Source organism: Triturus cristatus, chromosome 3_2 (assembly GCF_964204655.1).
Source record: "Triturus cristatus chromosome 3_2, aTriCri1.1, whole genome shotgun sequence".
Classification (NCBI taxonomy): domain Eukaryota; kingdom Metazoa; phylum Chordata; class Amphibia; order Caudata; family Salamandridae; genus Triturus; species Triturus cristatus.
The window spans coordinates 560,777,294-560,798,970 of record NC_140584.1 but is presented as its reverse complement, the minus strand read 5'-3'; the positions used below and the strand labels follow the sequence as shown (position 1 = coordinate 560,798,970).

Here is a 21,677-nt window from a genome sequence, read left to right as displayed (position 1 = left end):
GCCACAGCACGCCGAAGTCATGTACAACTCCGAATGCATAACGTGAATCAGTGTATATGTTGACTTTTTTATTCGTGGCTTGAATACAGGCTTGCGTCAGAGCGATGAGCTCTGCGGCTTGAGCTGACAAAGTATTTATACGATTAGTTTCAATGACTTCAGTATCTGTTGTGACTGCATAAGCGGCTACTAACTCTCCTGTACTGGTTCTCATGCATGAACCATCGACATAAAATGTCAAGTCTGGATCTGACAATGGAACATCGGTCAAGTCTTGTCTGGGTTTTGTCGTTACAGTAATAACTTCAATACAGTCATGGGCTAGTGGGTCTGTTCCGGTTACTGGCAAAAGTGTGGCTGGATTCAATGTGTTACAGCGTCTTATTTCTATATGTGGCTGAAACAATGTAAGTTCATATCCTGTAAGTCGCGCTATAGTCAAGTGTTGTGTTTGCGTTCTATTTACAAGAACCTCTACTGCGTGGGGTACTTGAACTGTCAATGGATGTCCTAACACTATGGCATCGCTTTGTCTGATTGCTAAAGCTGTCGCTGCTACTGATTTCAGGCACGCAGGCAGAGCCTGAGCTACGGGATCTAATGTACTAGAGAAATAGGCACATGGTTTGTGTGCTCCTGCTTGATCCTGTGTGAGTACTGACAAAGCAGTACCTTCGCGTTCTGTAACAAAGAGTGTAAACTGTTTTTTGTAACATGGCGTTGCTAAAACGGGTGCTTGACATAAAGCTTTCTTTAGGCTTTCAAAAGCTTGTGTGTGTTCCTGAGTCCAAGGGAGAACAGTCGATGTGGCTGCCTCCTGTGTTGTCAATTGAATGAGTGGTTTTGCTAGAAATGCATACTGAGGGATCCACTGCCTACAATATGAAGTGAGGCCTATGAAAGCCCGTACCTCCTTTTGTGTCTTGGGTATTGGCATGTTAGCTATTAACTGAATACGGTCGGGTGTAAGCTGCCTTCCCTCCTTGTCCAGCGAGTGTCCAAGATAAACAACTTGCTGGACACAGAATTGCAGCTTAGAAGGGGACACCTTGTGCCCTTTTTCGGCCAGAAATTGTAAAACTGTCAGTGATGCTTTCTCACATTCAGGTTCGCTTCTTGCGGTAATCAGCAGGTCATCGACATATTGAAGCAAAGCAGTGTTGACTGGCATGTGGATACTGTCAAGTTCTCGTTTCAGTGCTTGGCTATAGATGCTGGGGCTTTCTGTAAATCCTTGAGGTGCGCGTGTGAATTTAAAGCTACGCCCATTTAAACTAAATCCGAACAAATATTGGCTTTCCTGATCTATTGGGACGCTGAAAAAGGCGTTTTTGAGATCAATTACAGTAAAGAATGTCGCTTCGGAATCAATGGCTGTCAGTAATGACGAGATATCTGGGACCACAGGGAATTGTGGCACAATGCATTTGTTTAATTCGCGCAGATCAATAACCAATCGATATACTGGCGGCGCTGTAGGATCTGTTCGTTTAAGAATCGGTATTATCGGTGAATTACATATATTGGAGTCTGTTTCCACAACTACTCCTTGGGCAATGAGCTCGTCAATGATTTGTAGTAAAGCCACTACAGCATCTGGTGGTAACTTGTATTGTCGCATTCGTGGTAGCACCACTCCTGCCTTTAGTGTGACTCGATATGGTGTAATATTCATGCAACCAACATCAGTAGGGCCTTGTGCCCATAGGTGTGTAGGTAAAGTCTGCAGTCGGGGATCCATGTCTCTAGATACATAGTGACCTTTAAAATCACGTAAAAACAACCTTACTCCTTCCGGAGAACAACATATTATGGCTCCTAGGGCTTTCAACGTTTTTATTCCTAACAAGTTTTCTGGACATGATTTAGTAAGCAGTAAATCTGTAGTTCGGGTCAGAGGTCCTATCGTAAGTGGCAAAGGCTGTGACACTTCATTAACAATAGGTTTTCCTGAAAAACCAAGGGAAATATTCTGTGAGCCTGAGAGGGGTGCCCCTGGAACTTCACTACGTTTTATAGTTGTTCGACTTGCCCCTGTATCGAGTAAAAATTTTCTATCTTGACCTAATAATTTACTATGTACATAAGGTCCTTCTTGATCTACAGGAATCTCGATAAGGGGTAAGTCAACTTCCCTCTCTAGGCTTGTTCATGCGTAACGCTGATACTCGGGATATTCATACTGTGCGGTCTGATACATTTGTCGTGTTGTCGTCTGTGTGGCAGCAGCAGGCAACGGTGGTGCAGCTGGCACAAACTGTATTGGCTGTTGTGAGGCTGGCATGGCCTGGGCATGCTGCATAGCTCCTTGTTCATTCTGATCTTGTCTTAGTGGCCGTGATCTTTCTTGTGTTTTACCTATGGCGATATTATGTTTTAAAACTGGACAATCGTGTACGTAATGGCCTGGCTTTTTACAATAATTGCATGTCCCCTTTACAGGTCCTGCTGAATCGGAATGTGTCATACCCTTTTTATGTCCTTCAGCTGGAACTGTCTGGGAAACTAGCATTTTCATTTTCGTGTCTTTCATGCGTCTGTGTTCATGTTCTTGTTCCTCTTTAATTCTATTGTGGTGGTACTGTAACATTTGTAACATTTGTGTTGGAGTGTTACCTTGCCAGGTACTCTCGAATTTTAATACTCTATTCTTTACTGGGGGCAGAGCATTTTCTACTAATTTTGTTAAAAACAGATGTGGGTATGATTCGCTACTTGCTTTTATGCCACTATTTATACCAAAACATTTTTCAAAACGGGCATAGTAATCACTAGTGTCTTCGTCTTGCTTCTGTTTACAGGCTGAAATTGTACCCCAATCTTCCTTTTTCGTAGTTAATAAACGTGGCAGTACCTGTACTAGTAGTCCTGGTAATGCCTTAGTTTTGTCCCCAAGCCCCGAACCTGGACCTCGGGCCCTTTCTTCTGCTTCTAATGCTGACCATTCTATCTTTTGATCACCTACCTCCCACTCTTTTTCCTTGAGTTTCTCATAAATGCCAGCAGGCATCAACACCTTTAATATTGTCATAATGTCGGGGTAGGTATATTCTCCCATGAGTAACATGTCTTTAATTTCTCGGTGAAACCCCGCTGGGTCCTTGTCATGACTGGGTACTACTTTCTTCATTTCTAACAATTCTATTTTCGATATAGGCGTATATACAAATACGCGTTTAAACTCGTTGTCCTCACCCTTTATTGGGTGCACTTCTCGTAAGGGATTCTGTCTATCTATGTGATACGTAGTTCTTTCCTTGACAGACAATGGAACATGTTCTGAACATACAAAAAAGAATATACTGCTTTCTTGATTCTAGAATTTCTTTAATTAATTCAGTACCTGGACCTCTCCATTTATTCATAAGTAATTCAGTCAGTATGTCAGGCAAGGGACCAGGGTCCGAATGCTGACTCCGATATAGTATAATGAGTTGTTGAATCATATAAATCCCAGCTAACCTTTGTTCATCTGGGGTAAGATTAAAAAATGTGCGTACTACTGTATCATCACTATATTTTCCGGGACTGTCCACCCAATGGACAGCTGCCCTGGCTAAATCTTGTTCATCCATAGAATCGAGGAAATGATAACCCCTTCGTTCTTGTAGTAGTTTGTCGGCGGTTTGGAACGAATGCTCGTTAGACCTTATGTTAATTATAGGTATTTGAAAATTTCTGTTATTATCTGGACATATCGGATATATTGAGTCAGTGTGATATCTAGTCTTACTCCTATTACAAGATCTTCCTCTACCTACATAGGCTATGGTGTCCGACTGTCCTGTGGGCAGTCCTGACCCTTCTTCCTCGTTTTGTTCGAACTCGTCTACCTCTAATCGCTCTTCGTGTAGGCGTTCTATTTCTTTACGGATCTTTCGGCACATGGCTATTATACAGTTTTGTTTATCATGTCTCCCTTCCGATATATTCTGGCTCCATCTTGTAAGAATTTTCATGGCTTCCGGGTCTACCCCCGGTCGGTCTTGATTTCTGATCACACAGTTTATGAGGAAACGTAACAGTTCCCCCTGTATCTCTACTTTCTGGTATTCCATAGCTCTGTAAATACATTCTGGATCTCGCCCTGTTTGGACAAAATGATATATATTATCTAGATGCGCAGTCATTCCTGGTAACTTCGCTAAATACACTGCGGCTCGTCTGATACGCAATGATGCTAGGGTCATTTCGTCCTCCTTTCCAGGCACCGGGTCATATCTACAGTCTATCAGAAGTTCCTTAAGCGTACGGGTACTAAGGAGTTTGGGTGTACGTGAATGCGCTGACTCTTGAAAAGTAAGTTTATTTATTCTGGGTGGCGTAGAAAAGACATTGGTAGCTCCTCCCGCGGCCCCATCTGGGGCGTCGGGTGTAAAAGGATTCGTCGAACGTGACACAGCAACTACAGGTGTGGACATAGCCATAGAAGTAGCTGTAGGAGCGGATACAGAAACAGATGTGCTTGCCGGAACTTGTGACTCGATTTGTTGCTGCAGGGATACGGGTACTGGATCTTGGCGTTGAACCTCCCTGGTATGCGGTCTATGTAGGGCAGAGTTAGCATACTCGGGAGCTGCGTCATCTAAATATGAGGAAAGAAAAACATCTTCTGCGGTTCTAGGATGCCCCTTAGGATGTACCTTTATTGGGAACAATGGGGTTGGCAAGTCTTTTGGTGTCTCTGGAGTAGCCTTAGGTAATCCTTCGGCCAGGAGAGGATACATACCATTCATAAGGGCATTTCTTTGTCTGTCTACTTGTTCTGATTTTACTCGGATACCTTCCTCAATTAATAGATTCTCTCGAACTTTATTGGAATTCTCTTTACTCTTCTCCTCCTGTCTACGTGCTTTTTCTGTTCGTCTATGTGATTCTTTTCGCCATAATTCAACGGCGTCTTTCTGTGACTGTCTGACTTTTCTTTTCCATAACTCTTCCTCGACTTTCATGATGCACTCTGCATCCCAGGTCCCCGCTGTGGGCCACCTTTGACTTTCTGGTAATCCCTTGGTATAGTCTACCCATAAATCAAGAAATAATATAGCGTCTAAGCCATGTTTGTGATACATAAAGTGCCCTGGAGTGTCCCTAGGAGGAATAGGGACGGCTTCTTCGAGAACCCCTTTTCTGGTAGTGATCTGTCTTAATTTCGAAAAGAGCGGCATATTGAGAACTGACCTTATACTTGATTTTGACCTGATACTTGAATTTGAACAGACTTAATACAATAAACACGATAATGAACAGTCATTCATACCACGATATTCAGAACATACTTAAACACTTTAAACATTTAACATTAAACCATTAACTGAAACAACAATGATGATCGTCTGCATAACTAATCACCAAGCTTAATTCTCGACAATAACTAGACAATAACTAGACACTTCGGAATACTTCGGAATACTTGATATACTGCTAAACAGTACAGATACACTGCTAAAACAGTGCAGACCGGATTTGTGTACCCAAACCCGTCTTGACCGGCACAACCTATGTGCACGTCAGAAATGCCTCCCCAGCAATGGTACTCACCGGGTAGCTTCGGAAACGGAAGGCCTCAGTAACTTGAACTTGAACCGGACCGGACTCGACTCGACTCGACTCGTCGGACACTGGGCTTGACTTCGGACTGGTGGGTCTCTGTATACCTCGGATCTTGCTCTCTCAGCTAGGCTCTGGTCGGGATACTTCGCACTTCTCACCGCCTCGTCTGGGTGTTGATTGCAGTCTCAGTCGCCCCCGCTTGACCGGAGGGAGATACAGGAAATCCTGCTGGTACGCGTTATTGTCCGTCCAGCCGTGGCAGGAGACCGGGCCTGCAACCCACCGCCGGCGCGTGAGATGAGAAAGTGTCCCTGTTCGGGCGCCATCATGTGGTAAATATTTCTCCTTTACCGGGGCTGAATTTGGTACAGAAACATTATAAAATAGCTCAGTAAAATGAGAGGCAGAATCCGTGATATTAGAGTTTCGGAATGGGCTTTATTCCAATAAGCGATTATAATCGGATGCCTCAAGTTCCATCACCACGGGGGTTCAGGAAGTGAAGTACATACTTTATTGACAAGCAGTAGCTTTTATAATACATACATTATAATGAAGTGAATACAGTAGGCGTAACAATTGATAAGGACATTGACGTTTGGTTTGCGTAACCAAAAATGGGTGTAATAATGAGTAAAAAGGAACATGATTGGTTGTGATGTCATGTATAGGTGGATCTATAAGATAATACTTGGCATGGATGCGCGCGCAGCAGTATGACGTGTAATTGACGTGTAACTAGGGGGTGACGGGGACTTGACATTTAGCTCTGTATGTGGAGACGAGAAGTCTGGGAGGTCAAGTCAACCTAATCCCAAATCATATCTAACATCCTATGTTTAAAGAACTATGTTATCCAAAAAGGACTCTCGGACAGAATCTATTCTATACTGACTGTGCGTGTACAAGCGTCTAAGTGTCTACACTGAATGCGAGGGGGTAGGAATATTCCATGGTAACAAGGCTATGAATTACTTGCATGAGGACAGAGAAGATGGGTCTTTTTGCTTGGTAACTGGAAGAATGTTTACTTAAACTACTAGGCAGGAATGCATCGGCTGAGGGGGAAGCAGATAATTCGAAGGTGAAATACAGTTCTTGGCAGAGAGTAAGCTGATGTCAGGCTTCGTGAGCAGCGCAGAGAATGAGACAAAGTTCATGGTCACAGATGCAGGCTCGGGCTGGAGCTTTTAGAGGCAGAAGGCAAGAAGAGTTTGATGACAGAATCAGGGCCTACTTGCCTGGACTGAAAAGTGGCATAAGTGAACCATATAAAGCCGGTGGCCTTTCATATTTAAGAATGGAATATCCGGCCTATTCATGGCGGATCTGGCAGAGGACATGTTGACGGTGGACACGCATGTGTTTGCGTCATCAATACTGGAACTGGAGGGAACATACATGTACTTGCGACATGCACATAGAACCGTTGGGGTCCAAGATAAGGGACATAACTGACCAGGAAAATCCATATTTCCACACCACCAGAAGGGTTTACTCCCTCTACCTTGGATCCTAATGACAGTCCCAGCCCTTAAACTGTGATCTAAAGAACACAGCTTCTCATCCAGATCTACAAGCTTAAGAGTCCTTGCTTTGTTTCCAATCTGTTGCACCTTATCAAAAGTGTGGGGAGTCTTCAATCTGTACGAAGCTCATGTACAAGAGGCACACAAAGATTCACAGAGGGTTCTCTCATATCACCCAAGAACAGCTTTGCAACTGACTGTCTAGATTGCAGTTCCACAGCCTTTTCACCCAAATACGTACCCTGTCAGAAGGGGCAGATCTTTCCAGTCGAAGCATACTTCTTACTGGCAGCCAGGACTATGATCTAATTTGGTTTCAGTTCCTGGTGTAGATACAGCAGACTGTGATCAGAAGACTAGTGTTAGACCTGGCTTTTTCAGCATGTTTATTCCAGACCTTTTTCCTTTTTGGCGTCCTGTTTTTGACCCGGTCTTTCTTGGTTTTAGGACTCTGGGCCATTTACCACTGCTGATCAGCAGTACTAAAGTGCATATGCTCTCTGAGTAAATTGTTATTATGGATTGGTGTTTCCATGATTGGCTTATTTGATTTACTACTAAGTCCCTAGTACAGTGCACTGTGTGCGCCAGGGCCTGTCAAATGCTGCTAGTGGGCCAGCAGCACTGATTGTGCCACCCACACAAGCAGCATTGTAAAAGGTTATCAGGCCTGCCATTGCAATGTTTGTATGCAGTCTAGTACTGCCATGTCAACCTGACAAGTGCACCCACTTGCCAGGCCCTAACCTTCCTTTTTCTTACATGTGTGTCACCCCTAAGGTAGGCCCAATGTATCCCTGTGGGCAGGGTACAGTGTATGTGAAAGGTAGGACATGCCCTGAGATGTGTGGCATGTCCTGATAGTGAAATACTGCTGATTTTGTTTTTCACTTTTGAAAGACTATCTGTACCATAGGTTAGAATGGGGAGTTTACTTATAACATCTTATCAGTATACCTGCCCATAGGAACAAGATAGGAAAACCGAGTTTGGTATGCCTGAACCCTGAATATAAAGATACATCTTTTAGTAAGGATGAATTGTATATGCAGGGTGTGTAAATACCACTTTTAGAAGGTGGATATGGTCTTGTTTAGCCATGCAGTGTGCCTCTGCTAAGTTTGTGTTTTGACTGTCTGGCCTTGGAGTGACAGGAGTTGGGGATGGGCATTCTGTTCAGACAGCCACTTGGAGGGGTGAGGTATGTCCTGCTTTTCAGGGTGAGTCAGGGCTGGGTTGAATAGACCTGGGCTGCATTGAGAGTAGGGGGAGGAGATTTATTTCACACTTGAATGGGTCTGGCCTGCCTTGGACTATGCTGTCTCCACCTCCTGCCAGGAAGATAAACCAGAGAGGACCGAACTGGTTTTGATTGGGCATAGAGCTTCTCTGCCACTAGAGAACAAAGGAATTTGTGCTATAAAAAGTGGGGCCCACACGCCAGACATTTAGATTACTTCTGGAACTCAAGAGGATCCTCTGCCAAGGAGAAGAGCTGGGAAGTACTGCCCCTTGGCTGTGTGCCGCCTGTGGTTGGCCTGCAGTGGCTATTTCTGCCAAGGAAAGGATAAAGACCTTGCTGTGTGCTATGTCTCCTGCTTGAGGAAGATCTCCAAGAGCTTAAAGTGGAGCTTGCCTCCTGTTTTAAAATCTCAGGGATACAAAGACTTCACCACCAGCTCTCCTGAACTCCCTTGCTGGGAGTTCTGACTGCCAAGAGGTGCCTGTTGCTGTATTGGGCCTCTGGAGGGTGTTCCTGCTATTGGGGGCAGGAAAAGAAATGCAGCTTTCAGAAGCACGATGCATCTGCAACTATTTCTGACGCATCGCTGAAGAGACCAACGCAGCGCCTGCCTGCGGCTCGAGAAATCACCACACGCTGAATCCCATGCACCGATCTCCGAAGTCCGAGCTCACTGCACCGATTCGGACGCAGGCCCTGCAGCGCAGCTACAAGAACCAACGCACCGTGGGACCGTGAATGGAGAGACCGACGCAGCATCATCACTGCCGCTGCATCGAGAACCGACGCATCCCTGATCATCACGCATCGCACTTGGGCGCCACGTCTGCAAGGACGCCAGAGCCGAAGTAAGAAACTGATGCATCACCTTCCCGCACAGTAAGAAACCAATGCATCACCTACTCTTCAGTAAAGAACTGATGCATCACCGCCCCTGCATGGCACTAAGGCACTGACGCATCACCTCTCCTTGAGTAAGGAACCGATTCATCACCTTCCCTGGGCATAAGGGACCTACGCATCACCTTCCCTTTGGCAGTTTTTGTTTGTGATTGTGACGCATCCAAGGTACTTTATGTAAAAAGTGTGGCAACTATAATTTGCTATGGAAAGGAACTGTTTCTACCTTTTAAAAGTCATATTTTGATTACTGTATTGTGGATGTTTGTTGTTTTGGTCTTGTTTGGTTTAGATAAAGATTACCTATTTTTCTAAACTGGTGTGGTGTTCCTTTGTAGTGTTTTCACTTTATTACTGTATGTGTGCACAAATGCTCTACACACTGCCTCTGAGATAAGGCTGTCTGCTCAGGCCAAGCTACCAAGGGGGTGAGCAGGGGTTATTTTAGAAGCGTATCCCACTTAACCTGACTAGGAAGAAGGGTACCAACTTGGACAAAGGTGCAAACCATAGCCAACCAGAGACCCCATTTCTAACAACTAGTATTTCTTGAGGAGCTCAGGCCATTATTTTGGGTGTGGCTTGAGAGAGAAACATCTGCAAAGCCAGGGACCAGAGGCAAGGTTTCCATAATTATAGAGGTTGATGCTTCATGGACTTCCACCAGGATGTTCAGCTTCATTGCACCACTGAGCAGCACTTCCTGGAATGTTGCAATGAGATGACTTTGAAGGTGACTCGAGTAGAGATGTTGGAGTATATGAGGTGCAGGAACTGTCTGAATCCAAGAGATTTAACAGGGTGACCCCTTCTTCATTTGTCAACTAGGAGAGTCCACAGGTCATGGAATTGGAAGCTCACAGGCTGCAGATGGAGATGTTGTAAGTGACGGTTATAGAGGCCTCTTCCTGGTATCTGGCATTAAAGTGCTCCTCATAACATTAATGACCTTGATGGAAGGTTCAAGGACAAAGGTTGAACCAGAAATGGATTCTCTGTATGAATATTATCTGAGGTGGTCTTGATGATAGTGGAAAAAGTGGCAGTGACATAGACAAAGATAACTACCCAGAAGGCGAATGAGAAGGCACTGTCACGGTCGGCTGTACTGTCTCTGACCTCTTCAATGACAGGTGCTTCAACATCAATCTACTTGAGTGATGTGTAGAAGAATGCTTCGACTTTAATCGCTTTGGATTCAAGGAGTGGGACTTCTCTTTTTACAGTTCATGGTGTGCTTTTGTTGATGTGTACCTGTGGTTGAACTGCCTTTCGACAGTGAGCACATGGGTGTCGATCCATGCTTCAACACCAAGACATACAAAGTCAAGCAGACATCTTATAAACAGCGGGAACGTCCGGAGTAGTAGTGATGACTGCAACATAAATCTACTCCATAGATCTCCCCCTGTGGGAGTATTGGGGGGGGAGGGGGGTGTCGAAGAGGCACTGTCTCTGGCCAGCCTTTGTTGTTTCTTTCTTTCTTACTCTGACCATAGATTTTCCAATTTACCATGAGGCAAATTCCCTCACAGTCTTTCACTGCTTTTTTCCTTTAATCATCTTCTGACAGCCCTCACACTCTTTTACCAAGTGCAAGTGAGGCACGCAGATGACAGATAGAGAAGATGGGTCACAGGCCACTTTCTTCGAGCCACAGGAGGAATGTTTTAGAAAAGGGAAAGGCATAATCTGAAAAAAATCCCTTAAAATAAAGTCATAAATATAGATGATGGAAGCCCTGCAGTGTTCTGAGATCCTCTCAGCATGAACCAAAAGACCCGAGCCTATAAGGAAACTGCCAATTATAAAGCATTTGAGATAGATGCTGATGGTGCCTTAAAAGAGCGTTATTTGCTTTCAGTCCTGTTCTGTCATGTGTATTTCTATAGCATACGACTCACCTAGGTGGGTATATTGAAATAGGAGCTGTATGGTCTGAGCCAGACCCGGGGCTAGGTGAAGAGCCAGGGCTTCAGTTCCTTGTGAAATACAAGAACTTAGGATGCAGCCCTGATGTGCCGAGGCAGGTCATTCCAAGATTTAAGAGTGAAGTAGGAGACACCACGATTGTCAGATCTGGTTTTGCATACGAGGGGTTGTGTGCAAGTAGGAGCTCCACTGAACAGAGGTGTCAAGAAGGTTTGAGGGCGTTTATGCGGTTGTTGAGGTACGTGAGGCTAATGTTGCGTAAGACTTTGTAAGCGTGTGTGAAGAGTTCAAAGAGTGCTCATTTGGGGATTGGTAGTGGAGCTCTTTGCCGTGCGGGGTGATTTAAAAGCAGAGTGGGCGATTGAGGGTGAGTGTCTGGGTTTTATATGGTCTGGAGTCTTCTGGTCAGTTATGTGTTGATGCTGACAGAGTGCCTTGCCATTATCCAGATTGCTGGTAATGAGGACTTGAGTAACAGTTCTGTAAGTTTTGGTGGGGAGTAATTTGAAGATAATTTTGATAACTTTAAGAGTGTGGAAGCAGGAGGTGGTGACTGCGTTCCCTTGTCCAGTCATGGTGAGTTGGTTGTCAATTACTATTCCAAGGTTCTTTGCATGGGTTGTCAGGTGGGGTGTGGATCATAGTGCAGCAGGCCACCAGGTGGAGTCCTAGATGGAGGTGTCTTTGCTAAAGATGACTACTTCTGCCTTGAACTTGAAGCAGTTCTTTTACATTCATCAGGTGACTTCAGTCGTGCAGGCGGAGAATTGGGACCAGGTGTTTGGAGTCTTGTGGGAGAGGGAGAGTATGAGCTGGGAGTCATTATTTCCTTCAAAATACCATCCTTGCACATAATGAAGGCAGCAGGCGACTACTCAAAATCTTTGTAGGGATGACCAGACACAAGTACAAGATGGTGCAGTAAAATGCCAGTCGTTTATCCATGAGCTACTATAGAATTGTGATATCAAGTCCATCTGATGCCTCAAAGATATCAGTGACATAAGTGCTGCCAAGTTTGTTTATGCCCCCACAAAAGGCAACAAGCATAAAAAATGCAATAGGTCTCGCCTTTCAGTAAGTTAAAGCCATTTGCTTTGCTATACAATAGCATTAGCAAAGCAAATGGCTTTAACTTAATCAAAGGCGAGACCTATTGCATTTTCAATGCTTGTTCTTTGCCATCTCAACCTTGCTTCAGCCTAACTTGTCCCCGGTCAGCAATTCTGTGCTTTCTGGTGCAGATCGTGCTCCACGGCTGGGGACATGGCAGATCTGCCTTCTTTATGGGAAGTGAGGGGGGCTGCTAGAAATTATCAATTTTTATTACATTTTCGATGGCCTCAAGAGCTTGAAAGTGCAATGGGTTTGTAAAATAGAGTGGAAGAGGTTGAGAAATTAGCTTTTTAAACCCCAGACCCTATTAATGTTCTAGAGTTCCTTGACCGCAGTCATATCAATAAGACATTTTGAAAATACGGTGACAAACCTTTGTGTGGTCTTTGGTTTATGAAAAGATTGCGACATGTTATCCACTTCTCTAAATTAAATTCACATAGGTGTTAATGAATTCTAAGATATATTGCATGCTTGTTTGTCACCAGTGCACAAAAGGTCTTATTTTCAAACCGCATATTTCACAGGCATGATGTCATAAAAGTGGAGTATTTGCATAATTTGAGGAAACAAACAACATCATCCAGTGTATCTAACTAATGTATTTGACAAATGAAATACCGCAACGTTAATTCATCTGTTTGATTCTCTTATCAGCTAATTATACACTTGCACGATATGCGCGGTATTCAATGGCGAGGTAAAGTCATCACAATAGACTTCTCGTCTTCAGCATTGCCCTTCATTTGTCCATTGCTCTATCCATGGGCGGAAAAACATGCCTGGTAAAGCGAGAAGGCACAGAGGCACCCCAGAGAGAGGGAGAGGGACGGGGAGGGGAGAGGGACGGGGAGAGAGAGGCAGACGGCTGGAGATGGAGAGGGTCGGGGAGAGATAAAGGCGGACCAGAGAGAGAAGAGAGACAAGATAAAAAGAAGTACTTCCGGAGAGAGACAGGCAAGCAGAGATAGAGACGTGCAGAGCCTCAGATGAAGAGAGCTGAGGGAAGCTAAACAAAGATAGACAGGCAAAGTGAGACAGTTCACGTTGCCATGCTTGCGCGCGTGCACATTTTGTCCACACATATGCGGCAACCCGCCAAGCCAAAGCAAACACACAATGGAAGAAGGGGGGAGGGAGGGAAACCGAAAGCACGCCGCCATGCACGCGCGCACATGTTGTACACCCATATGTGGCAAGCTGCAAAAGCGAAGCGGCATTTTCGTTGCTATGACAACGAAAGCTTCGCAAGATGGCGTTGGACTGTCCATACGGACACGCGCATGCTGTTTGCTTTGGACAAATGGCGAGAGCAGCCATCTTTTTCCATGCAGACACGTGCATATAAGCCCTCGGGAGAATTAATTGCAAAAGGCACTCGCATGGCAAGGGCCGCGCATGCGCTGCTTTCGCCAGGCAAGACCTAAAAAAGCAGACACTGAAGCTAAACCAAAAAACCAAACAGAGTGATTGTAGTGTTTGTGTTCTCACGAAAGAGCCCTTTATCTTATCCAACATAGGGTCAAATGGATCCCCGATAATGTTATGGTGTGCTATTTTATGCCTGGGTATTTATAGGCCCTGGTTCACCTAACTTTCTTGATGTTGAGAACAAAGATCATAAGAGATAAAAGATTAAAACAAGACCTATTTAATAACAAAGGTTAAAAAGTAAAATCTTTAGAGATTTGAGAATCAAAGTAGAAGTAGTAGGAGACTAGAAGTGCTCAACAGTCCAAGTCAAAGACGGTATATACAGGGAGAGAAACTTGACAATGGTGATGGGAGTATTTGAAGATCATGAAGACCTGGTGAATGCACAGCAATTATTACATGGTGGATATGGACAACAAAGACAGGAACAAATGACTGACTGGTTGTTGTTATTTCTTTGGTATAATTCACCAGTTATGAAGAAATGTGGGAGAGCTTACAAAGGAATAACGCTATAGGCTCTCCTATCATGGGCTGCACTGACTGGCTTCAGCAAGGGGCCTAGCGTGAACGAAATACAGAGGGCCTGATTCAATATGGTAAACGTACTTTTATGTCCACGTTTACTCTTGTTTTGTTATTCACAAACGCAGAAATAATAGTAAGTTTACGACTCCACAGCCAAGGCGGAGAATGCTGCACGTAAAAATAGATAGGACAGGCCCATCTTTTTATGTGCGGAGGTCACTGCAGTCGTAAACTTATTATTAAAGCGTAGTTTGTGAATAACCAAACAAGAGTGAACTTAACACAAAAAAGTTACTTTACCCTTGTGAATCAGGTCCTGAGGCTGCTTAATATGAGTGGAGACCCTGGCGAAGATACAGGAACAAGGGAGTAGAGCCATGTAGCACTCATAGAAGGCAGAAAAAAATAATTAAGTGACTAGCTAGCTATCCCCAAAAAGCAATAATGAAAATTAAAAAATGAATTCTTACTGTCGTAATATTTTTTTCACGAATATTATGCAGGAAAGGACATGCTAGCACTTTTAAATCCTTCATTATGACCGTCATCTTCTGTGAGTTGCTGTCTGATGTTAAACAAAAAGTGCATTGGAATGAGGCTGATAAAGCAGGCGCATCAGCTTTTGTCAAATTGGCTACAAAAACTATTTCTGGATCCATGACAAATGCTTTTACTGTTAGGCTGGGTCTTCTTGGTTCCTCTGCAAAAGAAAAGAGCAAACATGTTAAAGCAAAGGAACATTCAAAGTAACCTTCAGTGAACATTAGATGAAGATGAAACAAAGCACAATTCACGTAATGCTCTTTTGCAACTTTTATTTAAATTTTAGGCATCAGAATTTAAAACCACTGTTTTTAAAGCAAAATGTGAGAACGCATAAAGCTATGAAACATTTGGCTGATTTTAATGATGTTGGGGTCTGTTTTAACATTGCCATGTTTACTTTAAAGGCAATAAACATATGGAAAGGCAGTGTTTTGTTTTACAATTGACAAGAAATTTGTATTATGCAATTTAACAGCTAACTTCTCTGGGAATGATTCATTTTTTTTTTTTTTTTTTTTTTTTTGAAACCGTTTATTGCAATCTCAAGTATATACAAGTATGGGCCTACAACCTTCCGGCCGGCCGCTAGAGTGACAGGAGCACCTGACAAACTTACAAAAGGGTACTTGGCGTTGCAGAGAAGTAAATCAGGAGGCATCAACGACGTGGGCCACATGACTCTAAGCCCACTATACGGTTTCATTTTATACAAACACAACATAGAAAAACCACACCCGCAAGGCAACCCGCAATCGAAGGTAACCACACGTGCTCCTCAAATGAGGGACCCCGACCATCCACAGGAATCTAAGGAGGGGGAAGGGAAATAAGTCCAGGACTGGGGGAACTCTGTGCCCGGGGCTGGGGGAGGGGGTCAACTAGGGGGACGGAGCCGGTGAGGCAGCAGGCAGCAGTGGTGGCTCGCAGATACCCCCGCGGTAGGCGTTCCAGGGGCCCCATATTTTCACCCACGCCCCAGGCTTGCCCCTCGCCACATACACCACCTTTTCTCGGAACATGCACCAATCCATATGCTCCTTCCAGGCCGACACCGCCGGGGGCCGCTGGGATCCCCACAATTGAGCGATGTCACGCTTAGCTATCATATATCCCAGAGTCACCCATCGCGTCTGCGGAACCGAGTAATCAGTTGGTTCCCACACATTCAGCAAGCATCTCCTCGCTTCAGGCAACAGCGCGACATGTGTAACCAGACGCAGGACCTCATGCACACCACGCCAGAATCGCTCCACCTTCGGGCATTCCCACAAAATATGCAAAAAAGTCGCCAAAGCACCACACCCACGCTTACACAACCCATCCTCAGCATAACCCATACGCAGAAGCCTTGGCCCCGTCATGTAAACCCGGTGGAGTATCTTAAGCTGGACGAAGCGAAGGCGAGCCGGTATGGCCACCTCCTTCGGAGAGGCCACCGCGGAAATCCAGTCTTCGTCGTCCAACTCCAGCCCGTCGGCAACCCAAGCCTCACGGAGGCCGGTCAGCAGGCCCGAGCGGTCATTAATCAATTTTTTGTAAATGAGGGAGATCGTGCTATCCGGAACGTGGCCATCCAGCACTCTATCCTCCAGGGGGGAAGACTCCGGGATGGAGGCGACGTCTGGGAAGACGGAGCCCAGCGCATGACGGACCTGCAAGTACCGAAAGTATTCACTGCCCTGCAGCTGAAACTCCGTCTGCAGCGTCTCGAATGTTTTAAATCCCCCTCTCGTCCAGAGGTCCCCCACTTTACTGATGCCAATCGTGTCCCACTTCTCGAAGCCCTTCGAGGGCCACAGGGAGCCCAACCGCTGAGGCGCATACAACGGCGACGCCCGGGTCAAACGGTCCTTCCACCCCATAGCTGCATTGGCCGCGTGCCACACCCGCACCATGACACGCGTGGGCCCCGTCAGGCGGGGATCCGGCGCGCCAGAGTAGAGTGCTCGATTGTAGTCGCCACCGGGCAGGAGCATCTTGTCCATTTCAAATGCCGGGTTCAAGGCGGGCCCATAGAGGCCGTGATTAATTGCAGCTAGCTGGGAGGCCCAGTAATACCGCTTAATGTCCGGGAGGGCAATCCCCCCGTCATACCACGGGAGCGTCAACTTCGCCAGGGCTATACGCGGCCTCCCGTCCCAGAACAGGCGGCGCTGTAGACTCTCCACCTCACGGAAGTAGCGCGCCGGGACTAGGTCCATAGTGTTCTGGAGAGCGTACAGGAAGCGCGGCAACGACATCATCTTAAACAATGCCGCCCGGCCGAGCGGCGAAAGCGGCAGGCGCCGCCAGCGCGCGACGTCCTCCTTCAAGCGCTGGAGGGGGGGAAGCAAGTTTCGCTCGTAGCGGGCCTCCGGGTCCAGCGTGATATAGACACCCAGGTACCGAAACCCCTGCGAGGCAATCTGGATCGGACATCCCCGCGGGAGGACGGGAGCCTCCCCGGAAAGCACATAGACACATGATTTAGCCCAGTTGATGACAAGGCCTGAGTTACGGCCAAAGGAGCGCAGGACATCAACCAGGACAATCAGTGATTTGCGCGGGGAGGCTAGGTACAAAAGGATATCGTCAGTGGGAATGATTCATGTTTGTTTATTATAATGTATTTTATTGTATTGCTTTTATGGCTGTTTTTACACACTGAATAAATCTAAATTGAATTGAATTAAGCCAGATTTAGAAGAGGATTCAAAGTCAAAAAGAAAAGCTAGTAAATTTGGAGCACTATTCACATCAACAAATAAAACAATATTTGTCTAACAAAAATAATAAAAAGCACCTCTATCTACTGTTGAAAATCACAGCAAAGGCCTTCTCTCATTCCATGTAGGCCCACACATCATATCTATGCCCGCCAGATGGTATGTTGAACACACATTTTGCTATTATTAATTCTGCACGGCAGCTTGCACTGGGATTTATGACCAGAGCAAACAGTGGGTCAGCAGCGCTGTTCGTAGGAAGTTCACTTATCCAAGGTCTGGAAAGTAACTAAAATCCTAGCATATCTTCTGAGCGATGATCAAGCCGAGAACATCTACAATGGAATAGGATGCTCATGTCCAGGAGCCCTGGTCCAATCTGTTGCCACTAGGATGACTTGAGCCCAGGCATTCATGATCTTCTTCAGAACTCAGGGTAGGAGAAGTAGTGGCGGGGGAGGCACAAAGTATTCGTGAGCTCTAATCAAGTCAGAAGACATCTCCAAGAAGATACTTCGTATGCAGGAAGAACAGTCCAATCTTTTCCCTGCCCAAGACAGAAGCAGCAACTGCAGGCCAATCCAACAAAGCGAAAACAGCAAAGGAGCAGTACTCCTCCTGGTAGCTCTTCCAGCTTATCTTCCTGGCAGGTTCCTTAGTCCAGCAGTAATCTAAGATTCTGTGGTCAGTCCCCCAGTATTTATACCACATTTGCCTTTGAAGCTGGTACAAGCAAAGCTCCTCTGGCATACATAAACCAGTTCTGCCTGGATCAGGCCAGTTTCACTACAGGAGGTGGAAACAGCTTTGTGGAAGGCAGCCTCAGGTGCAAGTTAACTCCTCCCACTACTCTAAATGCAGCCAGGCTTATTCAGCCTGGCTATGAGTCACTCAGGAAAGGCAGAACACCCCTCAACCCCACCCCCGGTCCTTTCTATTGTGAATGTACATCCCCAGCTCCTGTCACTCTGAACCCAGATGGTGAATACACAAATGGTAGAGGCACACAAGGTGGTTAAGCAAGAAAATGCCCACTTTCTAAAAGTCTAAAAGAGATACCTCCAAGACCATCAATCAAATCTTTTCTCTATTGGAGAAACTAACTTATTGTTTCTTCAAGCATCCATGATTCAGCAAGATTTTACTTAATGAGTTGTTCAATCGTGTACACTGAAGTATGTTATGCCACAATCAATTAATCCAAATGCTTTTAAGAAAATTTACAAAGAGTCCTCTTTCTCAATTCATTTAGTTTTTTTTGTTTTTACTGATCCCAGCCTCCAAAGTCCTCAACTGGATCACTCTCCTTTAGGATACACACTTTCTAAAAGTGGCATTTTCAAACACACAATATAAACATCATCTTTACTAAAACATGTATTCTGAGTTCAGGAAGCCTAGACTCCAGTTCCCCATCTTGTCCCAATTGAAAGTTATGCGTGTAAGGTGTTACAAGGCAAATCCCATGTTAACCTATGAGACAGATAGCCTTGCAATAGTGAAAAACAAAATGCACAGTATTATCAGGACATGTAACACACCAATACAGGTCCTACCTTTCACACACACTGGACCCTGCCCACAGGGGCACCATGGGCCAACCCGAGGGGTGTCTTACATGTAAGAAAAGGGACGATTAGGGCCTGGCAAGTGGGTGTACTTGCCAAGTCGACAAGTAAAAACTGCACGCTGACACTGCAGTGGCAGGTCTGAGACACCTTTGAAAGGCTACTTGTGTGGGTGGCACAACCAGTGCTGCAAGCTCACTAATAGCATTGATTTACAGGCCCTGGGCCCACACAGTGCACTGTACTAGGGACTTACTAGTAAATCAAATATCCCAATCATGGAAAACCAATCATAACACAATTTCCATGGAGATCATATGCACTTTAGCAGTGAATAGCAGTGGTAATGTGCCCAGAATCGTAAAACCAAAGAAAAATAGGTCAAAAACAGGAGTTCAAAAAGTCTGGGGGTTAACCTGCTGAAAACGCCAAGTCTAACAATGAGTGACTGTATGGTTGAGTGAGTGAATGCGAGAGTGGCTATATGAGTGAGTGTGTGCTTCTATCAGTGACTGTATAGTTGATTGAGTGAGTGGCTGTGTGTTTATCTGTATGGGTGAGCAAGTGGCTGTCTGATTGATTGTGTGAGGTGTGTGAGTAGCTCTATGGGTGACTGACAATGTGTGAGTGGCTGTATGGGTCTATGAGTAGAAACGTCAGTGGCTGTATTAGTGAGTGGGTGTAAGAGTGGCTGTAGTGGTCAGTGAGTAGATGTGTGTGTAGATCTCTGAATCAGTGAATAGGTGTGTAAGTACTGGTATGCGTCAGTAAATGGTTGAGTGGGAGCGGGTGTATGAAAGGGTCTATGGGGGTGTGGGTGGGTGTGTCAGTGATTCTGTGGATGATGTCATGAGTGATGTCATTTGGGATGTCATGAGTGATGTCATTTGAGATGTCATCAGAGATGTCACTGACCATGTCAGGAGTCATTTATTATGTGAGGTCATAAGCAGTGCATTGCGGGGGCGAGTTATAGTTAGCTTAGCTAACTATAACTGCTGAATTTCACTGGTTTTGTACATGTGAAAGCTGAGCATAACTATAATGTCCCTGTAACCTTTGTTTTTTCAGTGAATTGTTAAGGTTTGTTTAAAATACTAATTCCCAACTATAACATCCCTGTAATCTTATTTTTTTTCAGTGAATTTCTATTGTTTTTTAACTAGTAGTCGCATTTGCAGAGTGGTGGAGAAAGGGGGAGGGTCCTCTGACCAGTTCTCCGCAATCCCGCTGTGTGGGACTTACTGGTGGTAACAGGAGGGATTCCTAGCCCCCAGGGACCCTCAGCAGCCAAGGGGACTTCATTCCCCAAATAACAGAGTGCCAGGAAGTGCGTTTGCAGAGTGGTGCAGCAGAGATTCACACATCCTCAGTTTTTCAATGTCCTGGGACTATTTGAGACGATAATAGATCTGCAGGGAAAATCATCCATTGCAACATACTCTTGATTAGTGAGTTGCACTTGCATAGTATGTGAGAAGGTTCACATTAAAGCTAGCTCACAATATTTATTGCGTGCAATACACACAGCATCAAAAAACCTCTTTACATTATGCATTTAAAAGGAATCTAACTTTACCCAGCTTTGATTTAGGAAGGGCCCCCTTCAACTGGAACTGTGAAGATTTTTCTGTTGAGAGAGTTGAACTCTGAGGGACAGCATTGATGAAGAACTCTGCAACAGTCAGCAAAAACTCCATGCTGGCACAGACGTACAGCTTGTTAAGGATCGCAACAATTAGCTTAGTATTTTTATCTTGTTTGTAGGTCATGTCTATCATAACATCATTATTTGTATCATCTTTCTTGTCAACCATTCTGAAATATAAACAGATATGCATTAGATATCTTTGAAATCATTAAACGCAGATCAAGAAAATGTCATTATTCTCATTTACATTGTAAAGAAATCAAGTAATTTGGCCTTTAAGTAGTAGCTGTAAAATATGTGTTTGTGGACTGTGCTTTCTTGATCGTGAGGATTGAATGACTGATTGATTGAAACTTGTTCTTAAATGTGCTCTGTGTCTGTCAGCGAAAGAACTTTCCTTTGTGAATTCCTGGAGAACACCATAAGGATGGGCTCTACACTGTTAAAAAAACATAAGCGACCTTCTGACACAGATCTCTCATTCTGGTGGTGCGAGAGGTCTTGTTTGATTGTGTGCATTTGTCATTTTATGGTTTGCATTTAGAGGTATTTAAATTAAAGTACTTTTTAAATAAAAATACTGGACATTTATTTAGAATTACTCTGTACTTTGCAGAATTCATTAAGATTCAAATAACCACTTTAATAGGTTCTTTTGATTTTATTTTTTAATTATGCTAGTGTTACTCAATTCCTGATGCAATAAAATGGTAGTACCTATGACTAACTTTAAACTCCAGGCATGTCTTGCTTCAGTCACGTTGGATGCCAAGAACCCTTTGAAGTTGAATACAGATATAAATTGAGGTTTTGTTTTTAGTGGATCATCCTTAGACCTGGACCTCTGTTTTGTAGTCACTTGCTTTTGGCTCACCCTCTGGCCCCTGCCACCATGACAAACATGCTGGCGCTACTATTAAACTGATCTTACCTCCCGCCCACATGTCAACACATTTGCTATTACAGGTTACA

General features: G+C 44.7%; 1 protein-coding gene across 1 annotated transcript in view; it reads right to left on the bottom strand.

Moving 5' to 3' along the window:
- Positions 1-21,677, bottom strand: part of VPS13C (vacuolar protein sorting 13 homolog C) — a 2,873,871-nt gene that overhangs the window by 1,336,938 nt on the left and 1,515,256 nt on the right. The window contains exons 49-50 of the mRNA XM_085648297.1: positions 20,634-20,872; positions 14,706-14,935 (exon numbers count right to left, since the gene is read on the bottom strand). Coding sequence (XP_085504423.1) covers positions 14,706-14,935; positions 20,634-20,872 — 469 coding nt within the window. The remainder of the gene's footprint in view (positions 1-14,705; positions 14,936-20,633; positions 20,873-21,677) is intronic.